At 32.0% G+C, this 22,677-nt stretch overlaps 1 protein-coding gene across 1 annotated transcript; it reads right to left on the minus strand.

Moving 5' to 3' along the window:
- Positions 1-35: 35 nt before the first annotated feature.
- LOC108766781 (cytochrome P450 4C1) lies at positions 36-12,407 on the minus strand (the record flags this gene model as incomplete). The annotated part of the gene is made up of 4 exons (XM_018516281.1): positions 12,072-12,407; positions 11,256-11,455; positions 843-1,040; positions 36-218 (listed from the first exon to the last, which is right to left on the minus strand). Coding segments are annotated over exons 2-4 (571 nt in total), but the record flags the coding sequence as incomplete, so codon positions are not given.
- Positions 12,408-22,677: the final 10,270 nt, after the last annotated feature.

Consider the following 22,677-nt stretch of genomic DNA (forward strand, 5'->3'; position numbering starts at 1 on the left):
AAACTTAACGCGAAATCCGCGTCTATCGAACTCACCGCATATAATATCAAGAGCGGCGCGTTTTGCAAACGGAACAATGTCAAACCATTTGTTCACTTCTTTTTCAAGGCAGGAAATTAGAACATTAGTCTCTTCTTTTATAGTTTTTAAATATGTCTCCTGGAGGCCAGTGTGAAAGGTTGGCGTCAGCAGCTTCCTGCGAACGTGCCATTTCTCGCCTGAAAGAAAGACCACAATTTTTATTGTGGCTGTAAATTTATTTATTGTATCCGCGCCAGTATCGAAAATGAAAAATTATCACAGTGTCCCTAGAAGCATCGCGAGATAAACATAGATTTTTATTGCTCCCGATTTTCTATGTTTTTCTTTTATAAAAAGATAATAGAAATTATCGGATGTCAAAATATCTAATCGTACAAATGTTCAGCAAATGCAAGTCAATATTATACATATACTCTTCATTGAAGATATACAAGTCGAAAAAGAAAAAGTGTCTCACTAGTGCCCTGATTTCTCTTACTCTAAGAAAAATCCGCGTAATTAACAATTATGGCTCTTTTCTCTAAATAATCTAAAATTTTATCATTCGTTGTCTGAAAAATTCGCAAGAATTAAAGAAATAACGTTGGTTAAAGGTAGTTCAAACTATATTTTGTATTGATATCCAAAATTAAAAATGAGAAACTTCGGTGTTTACGCTTCTTTTATATTTTATTGTTCCAATTTTTGCTTCCTAAAAGCTTCATTTACTTCTGTTACTCTCCTTTTACATTCGACTTACGCTTCAATTTTATATTTTCGCCAGAGATGCGACTTTAATTTGTAAAATGTGAATCACTTACCAGAACTGGTTACCAGTCCCGTACCCAACCAAGGCTTCAAGTATTGGTACTCTAGACTTTTATCAATGTGTACGCTACTGCTAAGTAAAGGTTGCACTGATTCTATTCGATAAAGAAAGATGAAAGGTCGCATGCCGACCCAGATCAAATAAATGTCGCCAAACTTGTTAGCCCATTTTATCAACCGCTGAAAGAATACTGAAACAGACAAATCCAACAAATTATAGACGAATACGTAAAATTGTCTTAATTTAGAGATACGGTATTGTCTCAGCGCTAAGCAAGCGCAGCGTCATAGCGCGAGACACTGCCGTGCTCCTTTATGTGAGCCGACGAGTTGCGACAGATTGAATTAATCTCAATAACTGAATTGATCAAGTTCTATATACATATTATACATTCGAAGCTGTTTTGAATAATTGCTAAAAGCGGAAATCAGAAAGTTCAGCCAAAAATTCAAATAGTAAGATTTTTTATACTAGATTTTCTCTATTTATATTCAATAAATACTGTTATATAATTAACAATTGTACAAAATGGTTATATATATATATGTATATACACACACGAAGTTTCCTACATAATTAATTTTATATTTGCATCTAGATACTTACATTTTTAAATACTTTAACAAAATCGTTCTTTCTGTACAGTCGCTTACAATGGGGAATTTTATCTAATAACTTAATCTAAGATATTTGTATTTATCCATAGAATTGTAAATGAAATATTATTCCTTTTTTTCTACTGTATTCATCACTAAAGTTGAGCTCGGAAATTGCAGTATTTAGTCATTATAATTTCAATAATTATTATCCTTTCCGAGTTTTATTTTTATCAATGCGCATTAATGTTCTCGAAGATCAAAATAAAAAATTGCGGACAAAATTCTATTAATATTTTTATTTACTTTTTTGTCCTTGTCTATTCGCAGTCAGTTAATCTAGGATTTCTATAATAAGAGTTAAGACAAATCGTTTTCATATACAATTAAATTAACGTATGTATATAGCCAATACACATTGATGTATATTGTATATAACAGTGGTGTATTAGTTAATAATGTAATTATATATCATTTGTCGTTATACAACCAATCGAATGTTATTTCTCACTTTCTTAACTCTTATTATGAGAGATTCGTCGACTTGTGCGATTCAATTTTTGAAGGAGTCAAACTGACGAGATTAATCTGTTCTAATACTGCCCTAGAAATTTCACTTGTAATGTTCGGACAGCTTTGTGTTAGCATCTTAACAGAGTCTTTATATAATTCGCCGATGCACTTTAAAGATTATGAAGATGACTGTTCATGCTCAATAATATTCTTATACAACTTTAGAATTTATTCATTGAGATTTTCTCTACACCGATTATATGTTGCGTAAATATTACAAAAATAATTAATAATTGTTATTATTCTAAATTAATAATATATAATATATGTATGTATATATATTTATATATATGTATATATGGGTGTATAATATAATAAATAATAATATTTTAAACTAGCTTGCGAAATTTCTGAATAAAATTAGTATCACAGTAAGGAATAAAAAAATAGGAAAAATATCAAGAAGATTAAAATAATGAAAAAAGACTTTATTTTTTTGCATCGAAAAATTGACTTTTTTAAATACGTAATATATTTTCGAGAGGACACGCTTGTGGAGAGAACTTTTCGTGGATAAATTTCAATATTCTTCTTTATCGGGGTAAGCATTTAATACTCATTGAATGCACATGTCGCTTGTTACTGCATTTATGACGATTTCCACGAGGATCATCTTCAATCATTCTCGCGGTCACCGACCTGCGATGTCGTGCAGAAATAGACCTCTTTTACGACTTCATGTCTGACCAATCATCGCACCAATATCGTAACTCTAGATTTGCTCTTATTGATATAAACCGCGACTTTTGCGAGAGTAAGAAGTATTAAGAACGAAAATGAAAAACCGAAAAAGGAAACTAATATGATTATAACGCTAGAATATAATGCGATATGAGAAGACAAGTGAAAAACTGGATAAGAGAAAAATAAAGAGAGGAAGAAATGTTGAACAATTCTGATAAAAAATGAACAACAAAATAAATCTAAAACAGGATATTTGATAAATACAGCGTATGTGATTGCAGAAAAAAAATAAAATGTTGAGCAACTCGAAATAGTATACTAGCTTCAGCTTATCGCTATCTGTAGGATAGTACCGTATAATAAAAAAACAATCTTTTGAGTGTGATAGTTACATCTCATTAAATACCAAAAAGACTGCATTATAAGATTTTTTTCGGTTGATAAACTGAAGACCGTTCTATTAGTTTTCGAGGAAAATTGTAGAAAGATGCGGTCGTCGTTGATGTCATGCATTCTCAAAATGTCTTGAATCTTACATTATATGAAAGCTGAAATAAATTTGAATTTGATAAGACAATATCATTCCAGAGCTCGTGTTTTTTTTTTATAAATATCCGTTACTAATAATTTGATAAACACAAAACTTTGGTCGAACTTTTTTATTACTCCGTAGTAAATAAAGAACTATTTTATAAATTAAATCTCTTTTTTTGTAGTTAAAATCTCTTTTTATAAATAAAACTAATAAAGAAACAGATAGAAGCAGGCAAAGGATATGGTCAACGCGATGCTACAAATGCTTTAAAGTAATTTTTGATTGATCAGTTTGTAAAATCCTTTTTTCTAATTGGTCAACCAAACGCTTTAAAGCATTTGTAGTGAGACTTTGACCGCAACCAGAGAGAGGAAAAAAGAGAACAGAAAAAAAGAGGACAGATAGAGAATCAAGAACAGGACGGTGGAGGAAGAGAGAAATCGCACTGCACGTGCAACGAGTTGACGGCCGACAGGCTGACCGGACGTTGACCGGTTGAAAATGGACAGTGTGTACCGCACGTGGACGACGAGTGCAAAAAAGCAAAAGAGACAGAAGTAGAGAAAGGAAGAAGGGGATAGAGAAAAAGACATATAAAGAGAGAAAGGCGTTGCTCTGGGAAAGAGCGGAAGATGCTATCGAAGACCTTGGCATGTGAGACGCTAGGTGTCCTTCAGGACGGTGGGAGACTCCTCGATGACCTATTTTAGCCCTCCCATCTCTCTCCCCCGTCCGTTACAGCTCAGCATTCCCTTCCCATCGTCATCGTAAAGATACGTCGCGAAATTGAACAAAGAATAAGTATATAATATAATATGCGAGACACACTGTACATATTCCACGTGTGCTAAACAAATAATCACATTGCATGTAAGATTTTTTGAGCGAAAAATGAATGTCGGTTTATAGTTTAAACTTTAAATGAATTTCGTTTACTAATGCATTTAAGTTTCTTGTCTTTTTCTTTAAAGTTGCTCCATCTAGTTATTATGTAATTATGTTCCACGTGCGTTTTCATAATAACAACTGCACACCCGTTGAAATTTAAATTAAGATCAACTAGTTTAACACTCGAAGTAATTTTTTTTTCGTCGTTATTTGGCGAAATGCTTGGTTATTTTTTTCAGTTGTTGCTTAAGGATTTTAGTTTCAATTTGTTGCTTCCTGGAAGCGATGAGCAAAGAAATAAAATCAGGAAAAAAAGAACATCGAATGAAATCTCGTAAATCGATACTTATGTTAGAGCAAATAAGTTAATTGATATACGTGCTATATAATCTTGTTCTGCGTGATGTTAAAAAATAATGACTTATATTCGATGATGGTTTTTTTAACAGGATACATCTTCGCGTGAAGTGTTGCTACCGCATGTTAATCGCGCTTGTATCGCCTTTTGTGCCAATAATGCTCGTAATGTCCCTTTGATGGTTGCAATTTATTTATCATAACGGCACATGAGTTGAGAGAGAGAGAGAGAGAGAGAGAGAGAGAGAAGCGTCCAGATTCTATTCTTCTCTCGCAGACGAGGACGTCTGGCCGGAGTCTGGTCCGGAATAACTTATCCCCGACAGGCCAGTCGGCCGAATAGTCGGAATCTCGCGCCGGGCGTTTCATCTCTTCCGTTTCTTTTCTTTTTAAGCAAAACCCTACCGCCGATGCTTTCTCTTTTTATCCTCTCTCTTTTTCTCCCAAAACGAGAAGGGTACGTAACACCATACGAAAATCGTATGCAATTACGCGCCGTTATTCAGACTGCTCGAGCGACCTCGACCTGCTTTTTCTTCTTCTCCTTTTTCTTCTTCGCCTTCATTTCTTTATGCCAGACGGTTATCATTGGTGGACCGAGATAGCTCACCAACCACATTTCTCTCCTTCCTTCGCTTTTCATCATGCGCATATCTCTTTACGTGAAAGTTTTATTTCGTCTTATATTGCAGTAATCAATTTTATTGTTTTATAGCTGTTTTTATCAATGTAGTTTTATTAATGTAGTTTAATTTTAATCTCGGTTCACACAACTAACTTCATTTTTTTTCCAAGTCTAAGAATTTTTGAAGAAGATAAAGAGTAAGTTGAACAGAGATTAAAGTTAATTTATATTGATAGAAACGGACATTCGTGGAACAAATATACACTGCCGGAAATTGAAATCCCAACACCATGAAGGAGTTATGCTAGATGAATGAAAGTTACATAGAATGTTTGTTTACATGAGTTATTATATTGATATCTATTACAAGTGGAATGCCATTCCACAAGATGACATCCGACACCTCTACGATCGGATGCATGCACGTTTAGAGGCCTGCATTCAACACAGAAGTGACTACAGTGGATATTAAGTCGGAATACTTAATGTTTATATGGCTCTACACTCGTATCCTGCGAATTGTGACCTTGTAATAGATATCAATAAAATAACTCATGTGAACAAACATTCTGTGTAACTTTCATTCATCTAGCACAACTCCTTCATGGTGTTGTGATTTCAATTTCCGGCAGTGTATATTAAATATTTAAATTATATATTAAAAAATCGTTAAAAGGTTTTTAACCTTTTAACGTCTGAAAAACATATTTATATCTAATTGCATGATAGAAATATTGTCGCTTTACATACGATTAAAATGTTACGTAATTATTCAAATTTTTTTCACGCCAAGTATACATTATAGTTGTATCATATTTCGTGTGTGCACTGAAAAAAATTTCTGGTTGAAAATGGATGAATCAGAAATTTCTGGTTAAATTTATTAGAATTCTAGTTGAGATAACCGGAATTCTGGTTGATACTATATTTCTAGTAAAATCTACTAGAATTTTTATTTTTACCAGAATAATTATATTAATCAGAATTCTAGTTATCACAATTAGAATTCTAATAGACATAACCAGAAAATTCTGATTCGTCCATTTTCCACCAAAATTACTGTTTAATCCAACCAGACCATTTTTCTCAGTGTATAGTTACTTCATCTTTGCACTGCGTCATAAATTAAAAGGAAAAAAGAAAATTATGTGCGTATATAGAATGAATTGTTTAACTTTTTGCGACGTAAAATATATCTCTTTCTCGTGAACGCAAAAATTGTTACATTTTCTTTACATGGTATAAAATGGATCATAAATAATATAAATATAAGTATGTGTGTGTGTGTGTATTTCAGCGAAGTTACAACACTATCATTAAACCAGCGTCGTTTGTGATAAAAATTTACTTTCACGTTTCGCAAAATGCTGCTTTATTCTAGCAAAATTTTTAAATACTCGTGAATGAATGAAACTGATTTAGAATATCTGAATCAGATAGTTCAGGTGTCTTATCTGATCACAATGTTGATCGTGCAGCGGCCGGCACGTGTCTGTTCTCAATATCTTTCGTTGCATTGTACTCTTTGGTTGTAAAATTACCCATGCAAATTTTGTAAGTACCAAAGTCGTTGAGTTAAACTCTCCGAACGGGTTTGCGTCGCGGATTCACAAAGCAACAGTTTAGATATAAGGCGACTCGTGAATTTCGCATCACTTCGTCGATCCCCGAAAGTTAAATTCCCTATAGCGTAAAACTGTCTTTGAGAATTTAGAATGTCCGAGAATTAGTAATGCAGCATTGATAATTGCATTACATCATTACATACGATGGAGTTTAATTATTACTGACAGTTATGCTTGACTATTAAGCACAACGTCTATGATAATATTTTTATGTTTAAAGATGAAAGTTGTCTTCATTTTTAAGCGATACCGAGAGATAATTCGTAGTGATTTATATTTATTTAAATAATAGATGTGGAATGTGCTAAGTATATTCTCGATATAATGCTAACGTTGCATTTTCTATACTTAGAAGGAAAGAAAAGTGAATGTTACAGCGCAGCACTTGTTCTTACGTAATATTTATACTTATTCGATTATTTTCAATTGGATGCTGCGAGAGGTAAATTTTCAAAGATCATCATTAAGAAGAGACAGAGGATTTGTAAAAGTCAAAATAATTGATTTTTTAATTTTTGCAGGTTATTGTAGTGTGACTTCATGATCTTTAGAAATAGAATGCCGTTGATTTATTAAAAAATATACAAAAATATACGATTTATTAAAATATATAGAAATTGAGGAAATAAAAATCCAATAGTGCTAAAACTTGTATTCGATGTGGCGTGAAAATCCGTTTTATATATATACACGCTGACAAACAGCACGAGAAAACTGCGCGAGATGATTATTGTAAATCTTTCTTTAGAAAAGCCTATATATAATATGAATTGTATATAGGAAGTCTGTTTTTAGAAGACTTTATAACAGAGGGTGTATTTAAATAATAATACTGTCAGCCGTAGCAAGTTTGACCACTCTGAGAGTGATAAATGGCATCATAATGATTTCATCTTGGGTTACTTATAGAGATTGCCTTGACTTGACCTGAGTTGATCTGTATTCGAAAACATATTTAGGAACAAACATGAATTCCTGGCAAATTGTATTTAATCGCTCTCATGCTCGTTTCTACCAATGTAGATTAACTTCAATCTTGTTTCATTACTCTTCATTTTTCTAATCCTTAAAATTAAAAAAAAAATGAGGAATTAGTTCAACCAACATTTTAAAAAAATTAAACTACATTGGTAGAAACGGGCATCAAAGTAATCAAATTCATTACAGTTTAAAACGCTGCAATTGTTCAATATATCAGGAACGTATTCATATCAACCAAGCATTTCAAAAAGTTTATATAAACTTGGGTCTAGAAACACTTAGTTTTCGAGGTTGGAAGAATTTTATTATTTAACAATACAGATATAAAACAAATAATGGAACAAGTATTAAACAAGATACAGTTTAATGGAAATAAACAAAAACAAAAATACATACGGCAGAACATTTTGTCACAAAAATTGTTTGTTAGTACTTGTAAATGATCATTTCCCTAAAAAACCGTGTTAGTCCTATGGAACTTCATTCTGATGCATGATAAACTGCTCGATTTCTTATGCTTGAACTTCGAACCCAATTGGTTTTTACATTTGAGAGCATTTAAAGTTCATGAAGTTTTAAGAGAGTGTATCGTAAAAGGATGTGTAAGCAAATATTTAGGTAAAATTCTATATTCATGAATATTTTACAGAGTATGACAAAATATGCAACACAGATTCAGGGAATGCAACGAGACTAGAGAAGAGTATTTTAAATAATTTTTGGAATAAAATGTTCTGTCTGTGTGTACTTTATATTAGTTATTTCTTTTAAATTTTATCTTGATTAATTCTATTACTTGCTTCATTAAGTGTTTGATATTGTTAAGCAATAAAATTCCCTCTAAAGGAAACTATAAATCAAGAGATGGCAAATTCCTTTCTTCAAAGTCTCGGTATCGCGACAAAACGAGAAACATTCGAAATTTTCGGGCTATCTTCAATGACAGAAAAATTCTTATATTTTTAATAAGTTGTATTACAATTAAATTTTATACATCTCAAATACAATATAATAAATAGCATCTTATAAATAGGCAAAAAAAAATTATTTTACTTCTTTTTCTAAAATAAATTCGTACATTTCAATTTGGCCATACAAACCTACTTCCTCAAAGCGAACATAAAGTCACTCTTAATTATTCTTTTCTTTTTAAATATTTTTTTAACAATAGAATATTGATTCCATTTACTGAAGTAAATCTGATTTATTTGTCCTTTTGACTTTAATGTTGTTTAAGATATTTTTACGCTGATTTATATGACAAAGGAATCCTTTACATATGAAAAATGCAAACGTCGTCTCATGTCAATACAGATTCATTGCTTTTCAAATGCGTTACGCGTCATAAGACAGAAAAACGCACTGCTCTATTAATACTTAGGTCAAATGCTTTGATGTGTAATATTTGTAATATGAAATAATAAAGTAAGAGAGAGTTTTAATCTTATCTTTCAAAACGAATATTTATATTCTTTGCAAATTATTACTCTATAAAATGTATGAATAAAAATATAATTTGTCGCAAAACAAATTTTTTTATGCATTTTATTTAAGGTATTTCTCCAAAAAAACGAGTATCTACAAATTTTTTTAAAATTTAAATATTATGTTTAAAATAATTTTATCTATATATGGTTAAAATTTCAAAGATCCTAGCAGTGTCAAAATGGAGATATTCACCTTTAAAGTTTCAGCTTTTAACACGTAAACTCCTATACCAAGCATTGCTGAAGTAACGTTTAATACTTTGCAGCGAAAATCTTCTACAGATTTAAAAAAAAAGTATGTAATCTAGTAATACTATAGGACCCTTATAAAAAGAAAAATAGAGGCCTAGCAGTACCGTTTCTGAATTAGAGTAGTTTAAATTTGTAACTTGATGGAATTCTCTTTCTCGCACGCCGAACAGCAAGACAAGACATGCTTGCCACATTAAATTTCAACTGAATTCAGTGCGGACTAGTGTTCGTGTACACAGATACGATATTTATGTGTATGTGTGTACGCTCGCCTCAAAAGTTTCTCTCTTTAAAAAGCACGCACGGAGAGGTATATTCATAGGTTGCGATTAATTTTCTAATGCGATTGTAGCCAGAGACATACTTTAATACAATTTGATAATTATATATACAGGGTGTTTCAAAATTCAAGCTTGCGAAGTACAAGACACGATACTTTATGCTGAAACAAACAACTTTTTCCTTTAACAAAATTACGTTCGATAAATAATTTTTTTGTTCATTTGTTAACTTTAACTTGCTCTCCTACAAAAACTACTCGTCGGATGCAAATTTGCAAAAAAAAGTTGTTTGTTTTAGCATAAAGTATCACGTCTTATACTGTATAATAATTGTAACATGTAATAGTTATTATATGTAAATAAAATGTAAACAAACTATTCAGTATTAAACAATATGTGATTTTATCGGATAAACTTTCAAATTCGATCTTCTCTCATCATTTTTTGTACAAAAATACTATTCTTTTATTTACTTTTACATAAATAATCATTTTTTCAACTAATCCTGTATATACAATTTAAATTATAAAATGTATTATGAACGTATTATAGTATGATATGATTTTTTCTCCTTTTTATATTTTGTTATTTTCAATCCTTAGATAAACAAGCATTATTTCGATTATGACACAAGAAAAACAATTTTACTAAATTATCTAAAAATTTAGATAGACAATAATATAAAAATAATTTTATTGGACTGTTAAAATAATTGTGTACAAAACTCTATTATGGGCAATACTGCAAAAATTTTTAACAATCTAACAACTAACTTGAGTGTTCTGTAAAATTTGATAATCCAACAAAATTATTTTCAGATCTGTATCTGGCTAATTTTTTAGATTCTTCAGTAAATTCGTTGTTTATGTTGTAAATATGGTTTTCCTCGTAACAATATATTTTATGCAATCTATTCGACAAATATTAGCGGTGTTGACGGATATTATTTACATTTATTTTTAAACACGATCGGTCCAACACTTCGACAGTCATGCATCAACATGTGTTATTACATTTAAAAAACGATTTTGTTAACAATATTTGAACCTTTTTACACTCTGTAACTTTTATCTGAAATATTTTTCTACAAAATTTATATTTTCCGAGTTATTCGGGGGTATCGACTTTTTTTCCTAACCCGATATAATTATTTTAATAGCCTAACCAAATTTTTTCCAGATCTGTATTTAACTACGTCAGTAAAATATTTCTTAGCTTGTATAGTGAATACGGAATCTTTGGGAGCGAGCGTGGCATAGCGGACAGCGCATATTGGTCTGCAATGTTAGAGATCCCGGGTTCGATTCCCGGTGGCATCAAAAAAACATATTTTTATTATTTGCTCGTATCTCCACTCCTCTCGGGAACCAATGGCAAACCACTGACGGTACCTTTGCCCAAAGAAACTTCTCTAACAAAATTTCGTCGTTCGGAATCGACATTAAATATAGGTCCCATATGACTATGTAACAATATGTGCACCACAAATATATGATAGAGAAGTTATCAGCTAGGACTTACCTTCTTGCGTGCATTTGAGTTGATAAGCGTTACCGACAATCGGCAACGCTGTGGGATATGGCACATTCTTTAAAGCATACAAAAACTTGGCCCTCCGTACCATTAATGCCATCGAGAGCGTGACCATACAGATCGATAAAAAAATGGTCAGAAAAGACCATTCTGCGATCAGAACTGCCAGAACGATCATATTTTAGCACCTGTAATGTTTAATCGATCGTATTAATATTCGTTATCTCTTTTTCAACAGAGTGATCGAAAAAATAAAATTTTTTGAATCTTTGTACGGAAAGAATTTTTTCTTATTAGAGTTTACCCTGAAAGGATGATAATCGTGGGGCAACATTGTATTTTAAAGAATTTTAATGTAAACCTATTGTTCATTAATAAAATTACAATAAAGTATAAAATAAGTTTGATTAATTTTACTGAAGTGCATGGTAAAAATCTTTAAAATATTATGTTGCATCACAACTACCATATTTTCAGGATAAATTTAAAAAGAAAATTATTTCCGTGTAAAAAAGGCAAGCACTCTTTTTGAAATCTGCGAAATGATCACGAATCTCGTCAGTATTTAAGAGTGTTTGATCTTTTCTGAACATAAATTTCTGAACTTTAGAAAAGATCGAGCGCTCTGACACGAAATTTGTGATCTTTTCCGCAGATCTCAAGAAAAGTACTTATTCAACCTTTTTTGAAGATGCAGGATTAGAATTGTGTGAAAAAAATTGCTGTTCGACTGTCCTGTTGAAAAAAGAATTCGGCAATAACGAGGATAGAGTAAGCATTGAGAAGCAAATCAAGTATACGTACTGCTAGTACGAGAGTCGTCAGAGATTCAATCGCCAAATTCAGTCGGATTCGCTTCTGCGATGCTAGATTCAGTTGGGATTCTCTTCCGCGATAAAACTCAGTTCTTAACTTTTTCGCCGCGGGCGAATCGTAAAGCGATGGGACCGTATCGCAGAGATGTTCACCGGGTGTAAGTGAAAAATCAAATCTTAGATACAAATATACTTTGTACCGAGAAGCGGGAAACAGTTTGGCAATTACCAAGTCCACCGAAAGTGTCGTGGAAGCTTGAGAAGAGCAAACGCTAATTTTCCAAGAGTGGATTAATACGCACAAAGTTGCACCGTAATGCCTTGCTATGCCTTCCGCTTATAAAATGAATGATCAGTGCGGAAGAGTCGCCCTTATATACCACCGGACTGTACTACAGCGATCAGCGACTAACTTCTTTTCCACCAATAGTATTGCGAATACGCGTATGTGTACGTACGTGTGTGTTAAACTGCGTACCGATCGGAATATGTATTCGTAAACATGTATTACTCTGAACGTCTGTTACGTGTGTATACGTATATGATACGCAAGCGAACTCGTAGAAATACATTGGAGGCTGAGTACCGGTCGGACGCGAGCGCGACTCCACCTCCCTTCTTCTACTACTACATATAGTAACGATCCTATCCTCCTCTCAGGCGCGAATATTATGATACGTGGTGGAAAGAGAGGGAAGTGGCAAGCGAGTGGAAAAGACTTCTTCGCCATTGTCGCTGTTATGCGAATCGGCACTGCGTCAGTATGACTCGTGGAGACCTGGAGACGGTACACATTATGCGCATGAATCTCCGCTTTCTCGTTGCGGAGAACGTTCCGCGTTTCACATTAGAACTGTTATTTTCGAAAAATTCGAAACTTCAAAGTTTAAGATGTCTTCGAAGCTTTATTTCATTTTAAATTTTGTCGTATAATTTTTGTAAATGTGCGCACCTATTACGACACAATTATTATTATATTAAATTAATAATGATATAATTTTGATTGTTCGTAGCTTCGAACTTTGAAATGTTGAAGTATCGAAGTTTCGAAGCTCCGAACCTTGAATCTTTTAAGTTTCGATTCTACGAAACATTGAAGATTTTAATATCGAAGCTTCGAAGTTCAAATGTCGAAGCCTTCGAAGCAAATCACCAACTCATTTCGCGCCAGTGCACTATATGTGGTTTAAGAGATTTTGGCCAGATCCTAATATTTTTAAATGTTCTCACCAAAATTTATAAATGAACATATATATTTTTATAATAAAAAATATTTCTTTTGACATTTTTTAACATTTTGATAGTTAAGATTTTTTTACACCGTATGCGTTTTTTCACAATACAAAAATGAGTTACCCAACTAAATTTTGTAATAATAAATTTAAATGAACAATTTAATATGTGCTCATAATATACTGGTTTTATACAATATAATCCTTATTGCTTTCCTCTAACCAGATTTCGAATAATTTATCATATTTAAAATAATGCATGGCTTAAAAGAATAAATAATAACTATTTATCCGGCAGCCTATAGTAATTAGATTTTGAATAAAACTGATCACAAAGAAATATTTTACAAAATATGAGTTTATGTGAGCCAAATCAAGCGATTTTTTGCAGGCCGTATTATTATTTTATTATTATTATGCGACATAAATTTGCGTAAACGTGTGTATTATTTAATTTCTTTGATTGTACAAGTTTTGATTACTAAATTTTTATACAATAGTGTAGTAAATACTTGCAACAAGAATGTGTAAAAGCTTTGTGAATAAATATTAATTTCTTAACGTATTTTGCCAAATTTTCACTAAATGATACGACGAGAAAAAATATACAAGCGAATCTCTCGGAATTAGGAATTTTGAGTTCTATAGTGAACGTAAGAACTCAATTATAAAAAAATCGATGATTCTTTGATTATCGACATGTTATCTTTCAAATTCTATACATAAAAGATCCTATCAAAAAATTCGAAAAAATGAACTGTTGGTCAAAATTTTGAGCTCTTAAACCATAATACAGTGCGGACGTAAAGAAAAAAAATGTACAAACCAAACGGGGATTACCATACAGCACAAAATGTTGAAAGAATGTTGCTGAGATGTTGCAATGTTGAATATTAAAATGTCAATGTTTTATCGATATTGTATCTATATTGATTCTTCTACATTGATTGTTGATGTTACTGCGTTGAAACAATGTTGTACAAATTGAACGACAAATTGAATCTTTATTAATTTTTCCACATTAATTGTTAATGTTGCTGCAACGTTGAAACGACATTGAATAAATTTTGTGTAAAAATCTATTTTATTTTGTAAAAAATGAACAATAATGAAATATTATGTAAATAGAAAATTTAAATCACTTAAATTGATCTTTTAACGATACTTATTTCTAAACTATATATGTTTATGAGGGAATCGGCCGCGCGTGCAGAATGTTCGCATGAGTGATATTATTTGTGTTAGACCAGTTCGATGCGTGACGTCGAACTCGCGTTCTTTCTACGGTTCTGTTTTTTATTGCTGCACTTTCTCAACTAGTACACACAGTGCAATAAGTTGAAGTGAAACTAATATATTTTTGTTTTACTTCAACTTATTTGCACCGGTTCAGAATGCAGCAATAAAAATCAGACCTCAGATATCTATTACATGTCACAGTTATATATCCATTAAACATTCAGTGTTCGTAGATCATGCCTAGTAAAAAATTGTTCATGCATGAATATGTGTAAATATATATAAACATCCATAAACACGCATAAATATTCATAAACATGTATAACTATATATGAAATATGTCCATACATGTTCGGCACCGTCGGGTGACTGCTTAAGAAAATAATAAAATTAATTCTCAAATGAGGGGAAAAACGTTTTTTTTTTTTATTATAATTTTGTCGTGTGTGTTCCGGAATATGACATTCTTCCTTTCTTGATAAAAAAGACGACTTTATCGTAGATGTGTGATGATGCAAAATGTCCCTAATAACAGGCGCGTGCAATTCACACACAAAGACGGTATGTCGAGGAGGGGTAGGGGGAGGGAGGCGGAGGAGTCGACCGCCTCGGTAGTCTAAAGTATGAAATAAAAAGGAGATCAAACTCAAGCGGCCGGTTATGAAAAAGTTGAGCTCGATTTCTGGCTTCGGAAATGCGTTGTACGGAAGAACAAATTCGAGCACTCCTGTCGGAGAAAATTGTCAGAGGATAAATATTTTCCCTATAATTCTGTAAATTTGTGTATTTTCATAGAATATATTTCGAAAAGGAAAGTAGTCACTCAAGTCTCATTTGATTTTTTTTTAATTTTTCAAAGTTTTTTGATGTCGGTAAATTAAAGAACGATAATTTAATGATAATCTATGACTATGCATGAATGTATGTATTTTTAAATAAAAATTGATGCATTTACTATTTAATCAAATAAAATAAAATTTTATACAAATTAGAATTTCTGCCTTAAAAATAAAACGAGCATACACGTGTATTCCGTACGCGTTACTATATGATATATACCTCCAACTTTTTCCATGTTTTTTGCGAAATCAAGTTTTGAACTCATGTTGCATCCTCTAATTAGATCTCCTTCTTTTTACTTCCGGTCTAAAAATACAAGAGATCCGGGTTTGACTCTCGGCCGAGGTAATATTTTTCGCAATAAATTGATATTCAGCATATTAATATCTTTCTAATGTGATGCCTGATTGAGCATCAAATTATTAAAAATTGCTTGTCAATTTAATTTAATTTGTGATACTATTACAGTAGTTTAATTGTGTTTATAAGTCCGAAAAACCAATTTTCGAATGACTATAAACATGGTATGTGCATGTACATATATAGTATGTATATATATATATATATATATATAATATTTACATTGAATTATAAGCATTAAAGATCTAACTTTAACTGGTGTAGGTCAAGCCATATGGACTTAAGATCATCCAATATGTTGATTTCCTTATAAATTTTCTGTATGCCATGGTCCTAAACTGCACATTCCTTAGTTTCGGTCCGCAACTTTGTTTTAAGAGGTCTTAAGTCATAAGTCGAAAGAGATTAAATGATAATAATTTCTTTCTTTAAACTATTTTTGCGCATTCTTTAGGCTTTAAGCGTTAAACTTAAGCGAATTGAGAAAAACTCATTTCTTACGGTCTAAAAGCATAAGTTCTGTGGCCAATATATCGTCACTTACAATTTACAGCTTACGACCTTTTAAAGCAATATTGTGACTTTAGCCTTAAGCGGCGTCTGCAATGAAATTTTAAGACGTAAAATTTAAGTTTTAAGTCTTAAGTTATAAAAAAATAACCAATCACAGTCGAATGAGACGAGAACAATGATTGGTCAATTTCTTACGGTTTAAAGCTTTGAGTTTTCCATTTTAAAATCTCATTGTAAACGTTTGAGAGAGAATTGAGCATATTTAGTATCTTTATTCAGTTCTATCAACATCTATCTTAAATTCGATACTTTAGAAAGAGAGTGATGTGTTTTGAGCTATCATACTTTTTGTAAACTGAAAGTGATAGGAGTGCGGAATCTATTCTTACTTAAAATTAGTCTATATATCGATTGTAGAATTTAAAATGACTATCGTGGTAGTCATATTTGACATGAATAAGAATATCAAAAGTGTATATCGACGACACCATAACTGTATTTTCGTGCAGAAGTGTGCTGATAATACAAATTAAAAAATTGATAATTATATATTTATTTCTATATAGATTAGATTACGTTTTAGATTATATTTAATATGTACATGCTACTATTTTATAATTTCTGTAAAAATATCTCTTCTTATGAAAAAAAAGAAAGGTTTCAATGAGACAAAATTGTTTGGTGCAGCTTGTGGCAAACGTATTTTGCCGAATTGTGAAGATACGTAACGTAATGATTGCGAAACTCGAAAGTAAATGGCGCCTTCATGTCATATTTCTCATATATTCGTATGCTTGTGCACACACATAATATTAGACCCGTTCTTTTTAATTTAACTTCTTGCGCGGTTCATCTTTTCTGTTTTTCTTTCCAACGTGAAGAGAAAAGAGAGAAAGATGAATCATGCAAGAACTTCAGCTAAAACAATCTATTTATAGCTTACGATTTAGGTCAATGTATTGGTTTACTTTTTACAAGAAGAAAGAATTTTTTACGCGCAGTGAAATTTTGCTAAAGGGAGAAGAGCGACGCATATTCTTAATAAGTATTATGTATTTGATTAATCTTTATATTTATTATAATGCAAAGAAAAGAAAAAAAACGGATTATGACTCATGGTAGTAAGTATTCTTTGGATGACGTTTCATCATTGCACGCGATTCTCAAATTGATTGCGAGATATTATTTTCGCAGCTACTGAAAGAGACAAGTGGATTTGATCGTGAAACTTTTACTATTAATCGCCATATATATCCAATAATAAAAATTTATCTCCGACAAACGCTCTGATTATTTTATTGTCATGACATTATACTAGCTCTCGTTTTTATTTAGAAAATTATTATTGAGAAAATTATTATTATAAAATTATAATTTTGAAAAATTATTACATCCGCGTGAATATAAAATTCCGAGCGTCTAGACGTTCGCGCATGAATTGTTACTTTGCATATTCTTTTATTCTTAATCCATTATTCATGAATCACACAACAACCGATTTAATCATAGATTAATTTCTGTATACAATCGTGTATTCAGGAAATAGATTCAGTTCGCTTTGAGTAACTAATAAATTGTATTTGATTGTATTATACAATATAATAACCTATATCTTCGTATTCAAAGAACAATTCAATTGTTGGCTACTAGCTGTCTTCATTATATTATGTTGAACTTCCTAGTGATCCGCTTATCTTTTTTATGATATCCTGTGCTATTATGTCATTCCTTGTCAGACAATAGATAAATGCCACGATCTAATTCCTCTTATTTACTACGTGATATATATGTAAAAGATGAACTCAAATTACCGTTTCTGATATGTAACCGATCAAACATCGTAGATTTTTCTATATCTACCAGTGTAGTGTGGCTATATTTGCCGTGATGCGAACCGCATTTTTATATAACCTCGAAATCACATTGAAAAAGTGTTAATGAAAAACGAATCTCAAATAAATTAAATTCGTGAGGAAACTCGTGTAACAACGCCGCAAATATTTATCGCATTATATTAAAGTTTGAAGTTATTGTTCCATTTTTTGGTAAATTTTACTTGTTAGGTAAATCTGACAATCCGCGCATGTGATGTAATCTTGTTACTTACCCAACAGGTAAAATTTATCAAAAGGTAGAACAACCAGGCCTGAATCGATAAAAAATCTTGATTTTATATATTTTCTCTAGAACTAAGAACGTCTATTAGATATATGTAGCAACGTCGCACTTTCAAGGATCGACAAGAAGGTTGTCTTTCGCATTCTTGTCCAGGCCCGGCAATTACATATAACATGGAACAACTAATCACAATCGAGCGTTCCTCTCTTACAATTGAATGAGAGGGAAATATTCGAATGTGATTAATCAATTCTTACAAATTATGACGTACGGTTACGACCAACATACCCAAGTAGAATAACAAATTATTATGATATCATAATGATGTCAAAATGATTCTAAAATGGTCATTAAAAGTAATTTTTTAATTATTTTCGATTCATTTTAATGTCATTTTGAGACGTTATCATAATTTGTATTGTTTTGGTAAATGATCCCTTACTGACTGTTAGACAGAGCGTCGTAATTCGCAATTGTAAAAAAAGGGATGGCAACAAATAGTACAAAATAAATAAAAAGTAAAAAAAAGGTCGTCATTTTGTACTCCCACTCCCCACCTTTCGCTAGTCAAAAATTTCATACCCATGGGCAAGGTAAGTTGCCGGCTCAGTTCTTGTCGTTTCTTCGCAAGAGCCGCTTTACACTTTTTTTTTCTAAAACTATACTTTTGATATATTTTCCTTTATAACGCAATTGTGTGGACATTTTTGCTTTCGTATAAATATTTTGAGGCTTATAAATAAATACTTGTGCCTATATTTGTCTGTTCACAAAAATGCGATGCATTGTCGATGAAATAGGTATCGTTATTTATTATTTTGAAAGTACTTTTAGTAATAAAAATTGAAATTGATATGTACATATTGGATAACGTTCCTTGTAAGTATTAAATTCAAATTTCATTTTGACGTAGATTTTATTTAATTCTCTAAGGAAGATATTGTCTTGTCATACAAAATACAATTTCCTATGTGCGCGCGCGATTTTTTAAATAAAATGACTTTTTTATTTTTTATTTCAAAATCTAATAAGCTGATGTCAAGAGCTCTCTTTTTAAAATACACTATAACAAAACCTCTTTTCAATCAGTACTTTTCGAATTATAAAGCTTAAAAATTATAATATCGCCGACATTAACATTATCTAATAATAAGATGTATCGCGTGAAGGTTACCCGGTCGAATTTTTAAATCGTATGTATGTGCGCAAACGTGTCTGTGTATGTCTATTTTCTCCTCTCTCCTTCTTAATAAATGATGATATCTAGTATCTATCCTCTTTTCCTCCCCCCTCCCACACAGTTATCTTTGATCATAAAGTAATATACTAATGCTAACCAGGGACTCTAACCGAAAAAATTCGGTCCGGAAGACGGTCCGAGGCTAAATCCAACTTTTAGTTCCAGTTCTTTTACAGTAACGGTTACCGGGTTCGTTTGAATTTCGGTCCTTTTCGGTCCTTTTCGATTTTTGGTAATTATATACCCATAACGGTTATCGTCAATCAATCTTTTAGAAATAAAGATAATACCCCTACAACACAAAATTGCACAAAAGTGCAGCAATATTGCAAAGATTTTGCAGCGATATTGCTGTAAATTCTGTGCTGTATGGGTGATATACCTAAAGTTACTGTCATTCATTTATCATTCTTTTAATCCTAGCTCTCCTTGTCGGAATATGACGTACTCAATGCGCTTTTTCACATTGCGATTTCAGATTATAATTTTTTTATGATGTAATTTAAAAATAAAATATTTTTCATTTGATCCCTGTTCATCTGTTTTTGTCTTATTCAGAGATATTAATTTCGTACGTGATAAGTTACAAAATATGTTTTCTGTTCAGAGGAATAGAGCCTCTTGACGAAGCTATAGACCCTGGTGGGATCTAGTGAGGAAAGTAAAAATAGGTATGACAAGCTACCGAAACAACACAAAGTCTAAAATTGTGACGTACGTAAGACGTCTTTTAGATGCAAAATACGTCTTATGACCCGATTTTATACACTTGTTATCTGAGTAAGGTTAAAGGAATGAGAAATACTTCTGGGTCCGGGACATCATGTATACATATATATATAGAAAGAGATATATATTCATACATTTCGTAAAAAGCATGGTACAATCCATAGACATAGTGTCTCTAGACCGAGTATTCGAAGAATGGGAGTAGCCCTTATTTAGAAAAGGACGATCTCGTGACGAGATCGTCCTTTTCTAAATGAAGGCTACTCCCACTCCCCAAATTTCTGACAATGCTCGGTCTAGAGATAGTGACTACATTTACACGGCATCCTTCATTGGGTTTAATAACATCCGTAGTTATAAAACTGACTAATCACAGTCATTCCATTCTTCCGAGGAACAGCTATGATTGGTCAATTTCATAACTAAGGATGTTATTAAACCCGATTAAGTGTGCCGTGTAACAGAGGTCACTATGTCTATTCGTGGTTTTTATTTTAATTGTATATAGACTGCTAAAGTTCCAAAGTTGATTTTTTAATAAAAGAATCCCGCACAAGTCATTTATTTGTTCATTGGGGTACAATTAATTGATCTTTGTCCCTCTTTTTCTGCGCGAGATTAACGCTATTTTTATGCTTCTTTTTTCCGCGCAATTCCGAAGTTATTGTTGCGAGTCTGAGGAATAGCAGCGGAGAGACCAGTTGCGTTACAAAAGATGTGTATTAGAACCGACAAGATTCCGAAGGTGATCTCGCATTTGTAAAGATGTGAGATCCAAGATTATAGAAGATTCAAGACGATTTCAAGTAACATTTTTAGATTGCTGCGATATCATTTTTTTATATCGTTTAATAATCCGTGTAAATTTCTAATTAAAAACCAGAATAAACTGAATCTATACATATATTTATCACATTTAAGTACCTCAGAAAGTGTTGCAGAAACACATTGCATTTACAATATTTACGCATACATCATACAAATAATTCTTTTGTTAAAAGATCTTTTTGTAAAAGTAATGTTGTAAATTATTCAAAATAATGCTGTAGATTAGGCAAAATGAAAAGAAGAAGAGAATTATCCGAGAGATTAATATATATTTATTTTAGTGCAAAAAATGTATTTTTGTCTGAATCCAACCTGCATGTTACCGCATTAATTATGGTATTCTTTTATCTTTCAGACAGTTTTAGTAATGCAAATAGAAACGACAAACTAATAAAGAGCGCGTGCAGGACGATAACGCAATATATGCTGATTATGCGACTATTCCAATTGTGAATTACGTTGTTTGTGAAATAATTACTCAAGGCCATCAAATCTTTTCTTCCTACTTCTGTTGCACACGTGTAATGTGCCCGATGAATGCACCTAATATTTGAATAAGTGAATAAAAAGTGAATAAAAATACTCATTCGAGTACACTTTTTTTTTATTCGTCAAGAAATGAATATGATTACAAATATTTTCGTTTTCGCATTTACTTCTATTCTGTATTATCTAATAGCGAACAACGCTGAAATACATGCCATGTCATGTCATGATATGTCATGTTATGACATGGCATATATTTCAGAGTTGTTCGCTATTAGATAATACTAGATCATGTCATGACATGACATATCATAACATGTCATGTCATGTTTATGGAATTGTATGTCTTCCAAGATTAATTTTGAGAGCGAAGCAAAGAAAAAACCATGTCCGCTATGATTTTTGGAAATGGGTGCCCACGTATTAGCATGGAAAGGAACCACGAAAACGTGGACATTATTCTACAAGATTTGGTACACGAAAAAGACCGGAATGTTCACTCTCAGGTTTCTCTCTGTTAATAATTACGAAAATTTGCTCCGGACCAACGGTCTTTAATAGTATCTCGTTGGTGCTAAAAGTCATTTTTTTTATTAATCACGATTCGGTTTAATGTCATTTTGATGTTATTGTTGAACAATATCGTTTCAGCGTTGACGCTCCCCGGTAAAAAAATTTTCATGCATGAATATGTATAAATATGTATAAATGTTCTATCCCCACCATCGTCATCGGTAGTCCATTCTATGTCGATGGGGCATTCACGTAATGCAATTTACCACTCTCTCCCTTTGAGGCTCTCTAACTTCCACGCGAAGCGACTTTCACTTTATCTTCCTCCCTGCTTCAAGAGCGCACGACTTTCATTCCACTATATACATAATATAAATCAGTTATGAAATATGTAAAAACGTACAGAAACTATGGCGAGAAAGATATGCCTTCTAAAGGCACATTATGCGACAAAGGGTTAATCTTATTATTCTAAAATTATACGATTGACAAGTATA

The sequence above is a fragment of the Trachymyrmex cornetzi genome, unplaced genomic scaffold (genome assembly GCF_001594075.2).
Source record: "Trachymyrmex cornetzi isolate Tcor2-1 unplaced genomic scaffold, Tcor1.1 scaffold621, whole genome shotgun sequence".
NCBI lineage: Eukaryota > Metazoa > Arthropoda > Insecta > Hymenoptera > Formicidae > Trachymyrmex > Trachymyrmex cornetzi.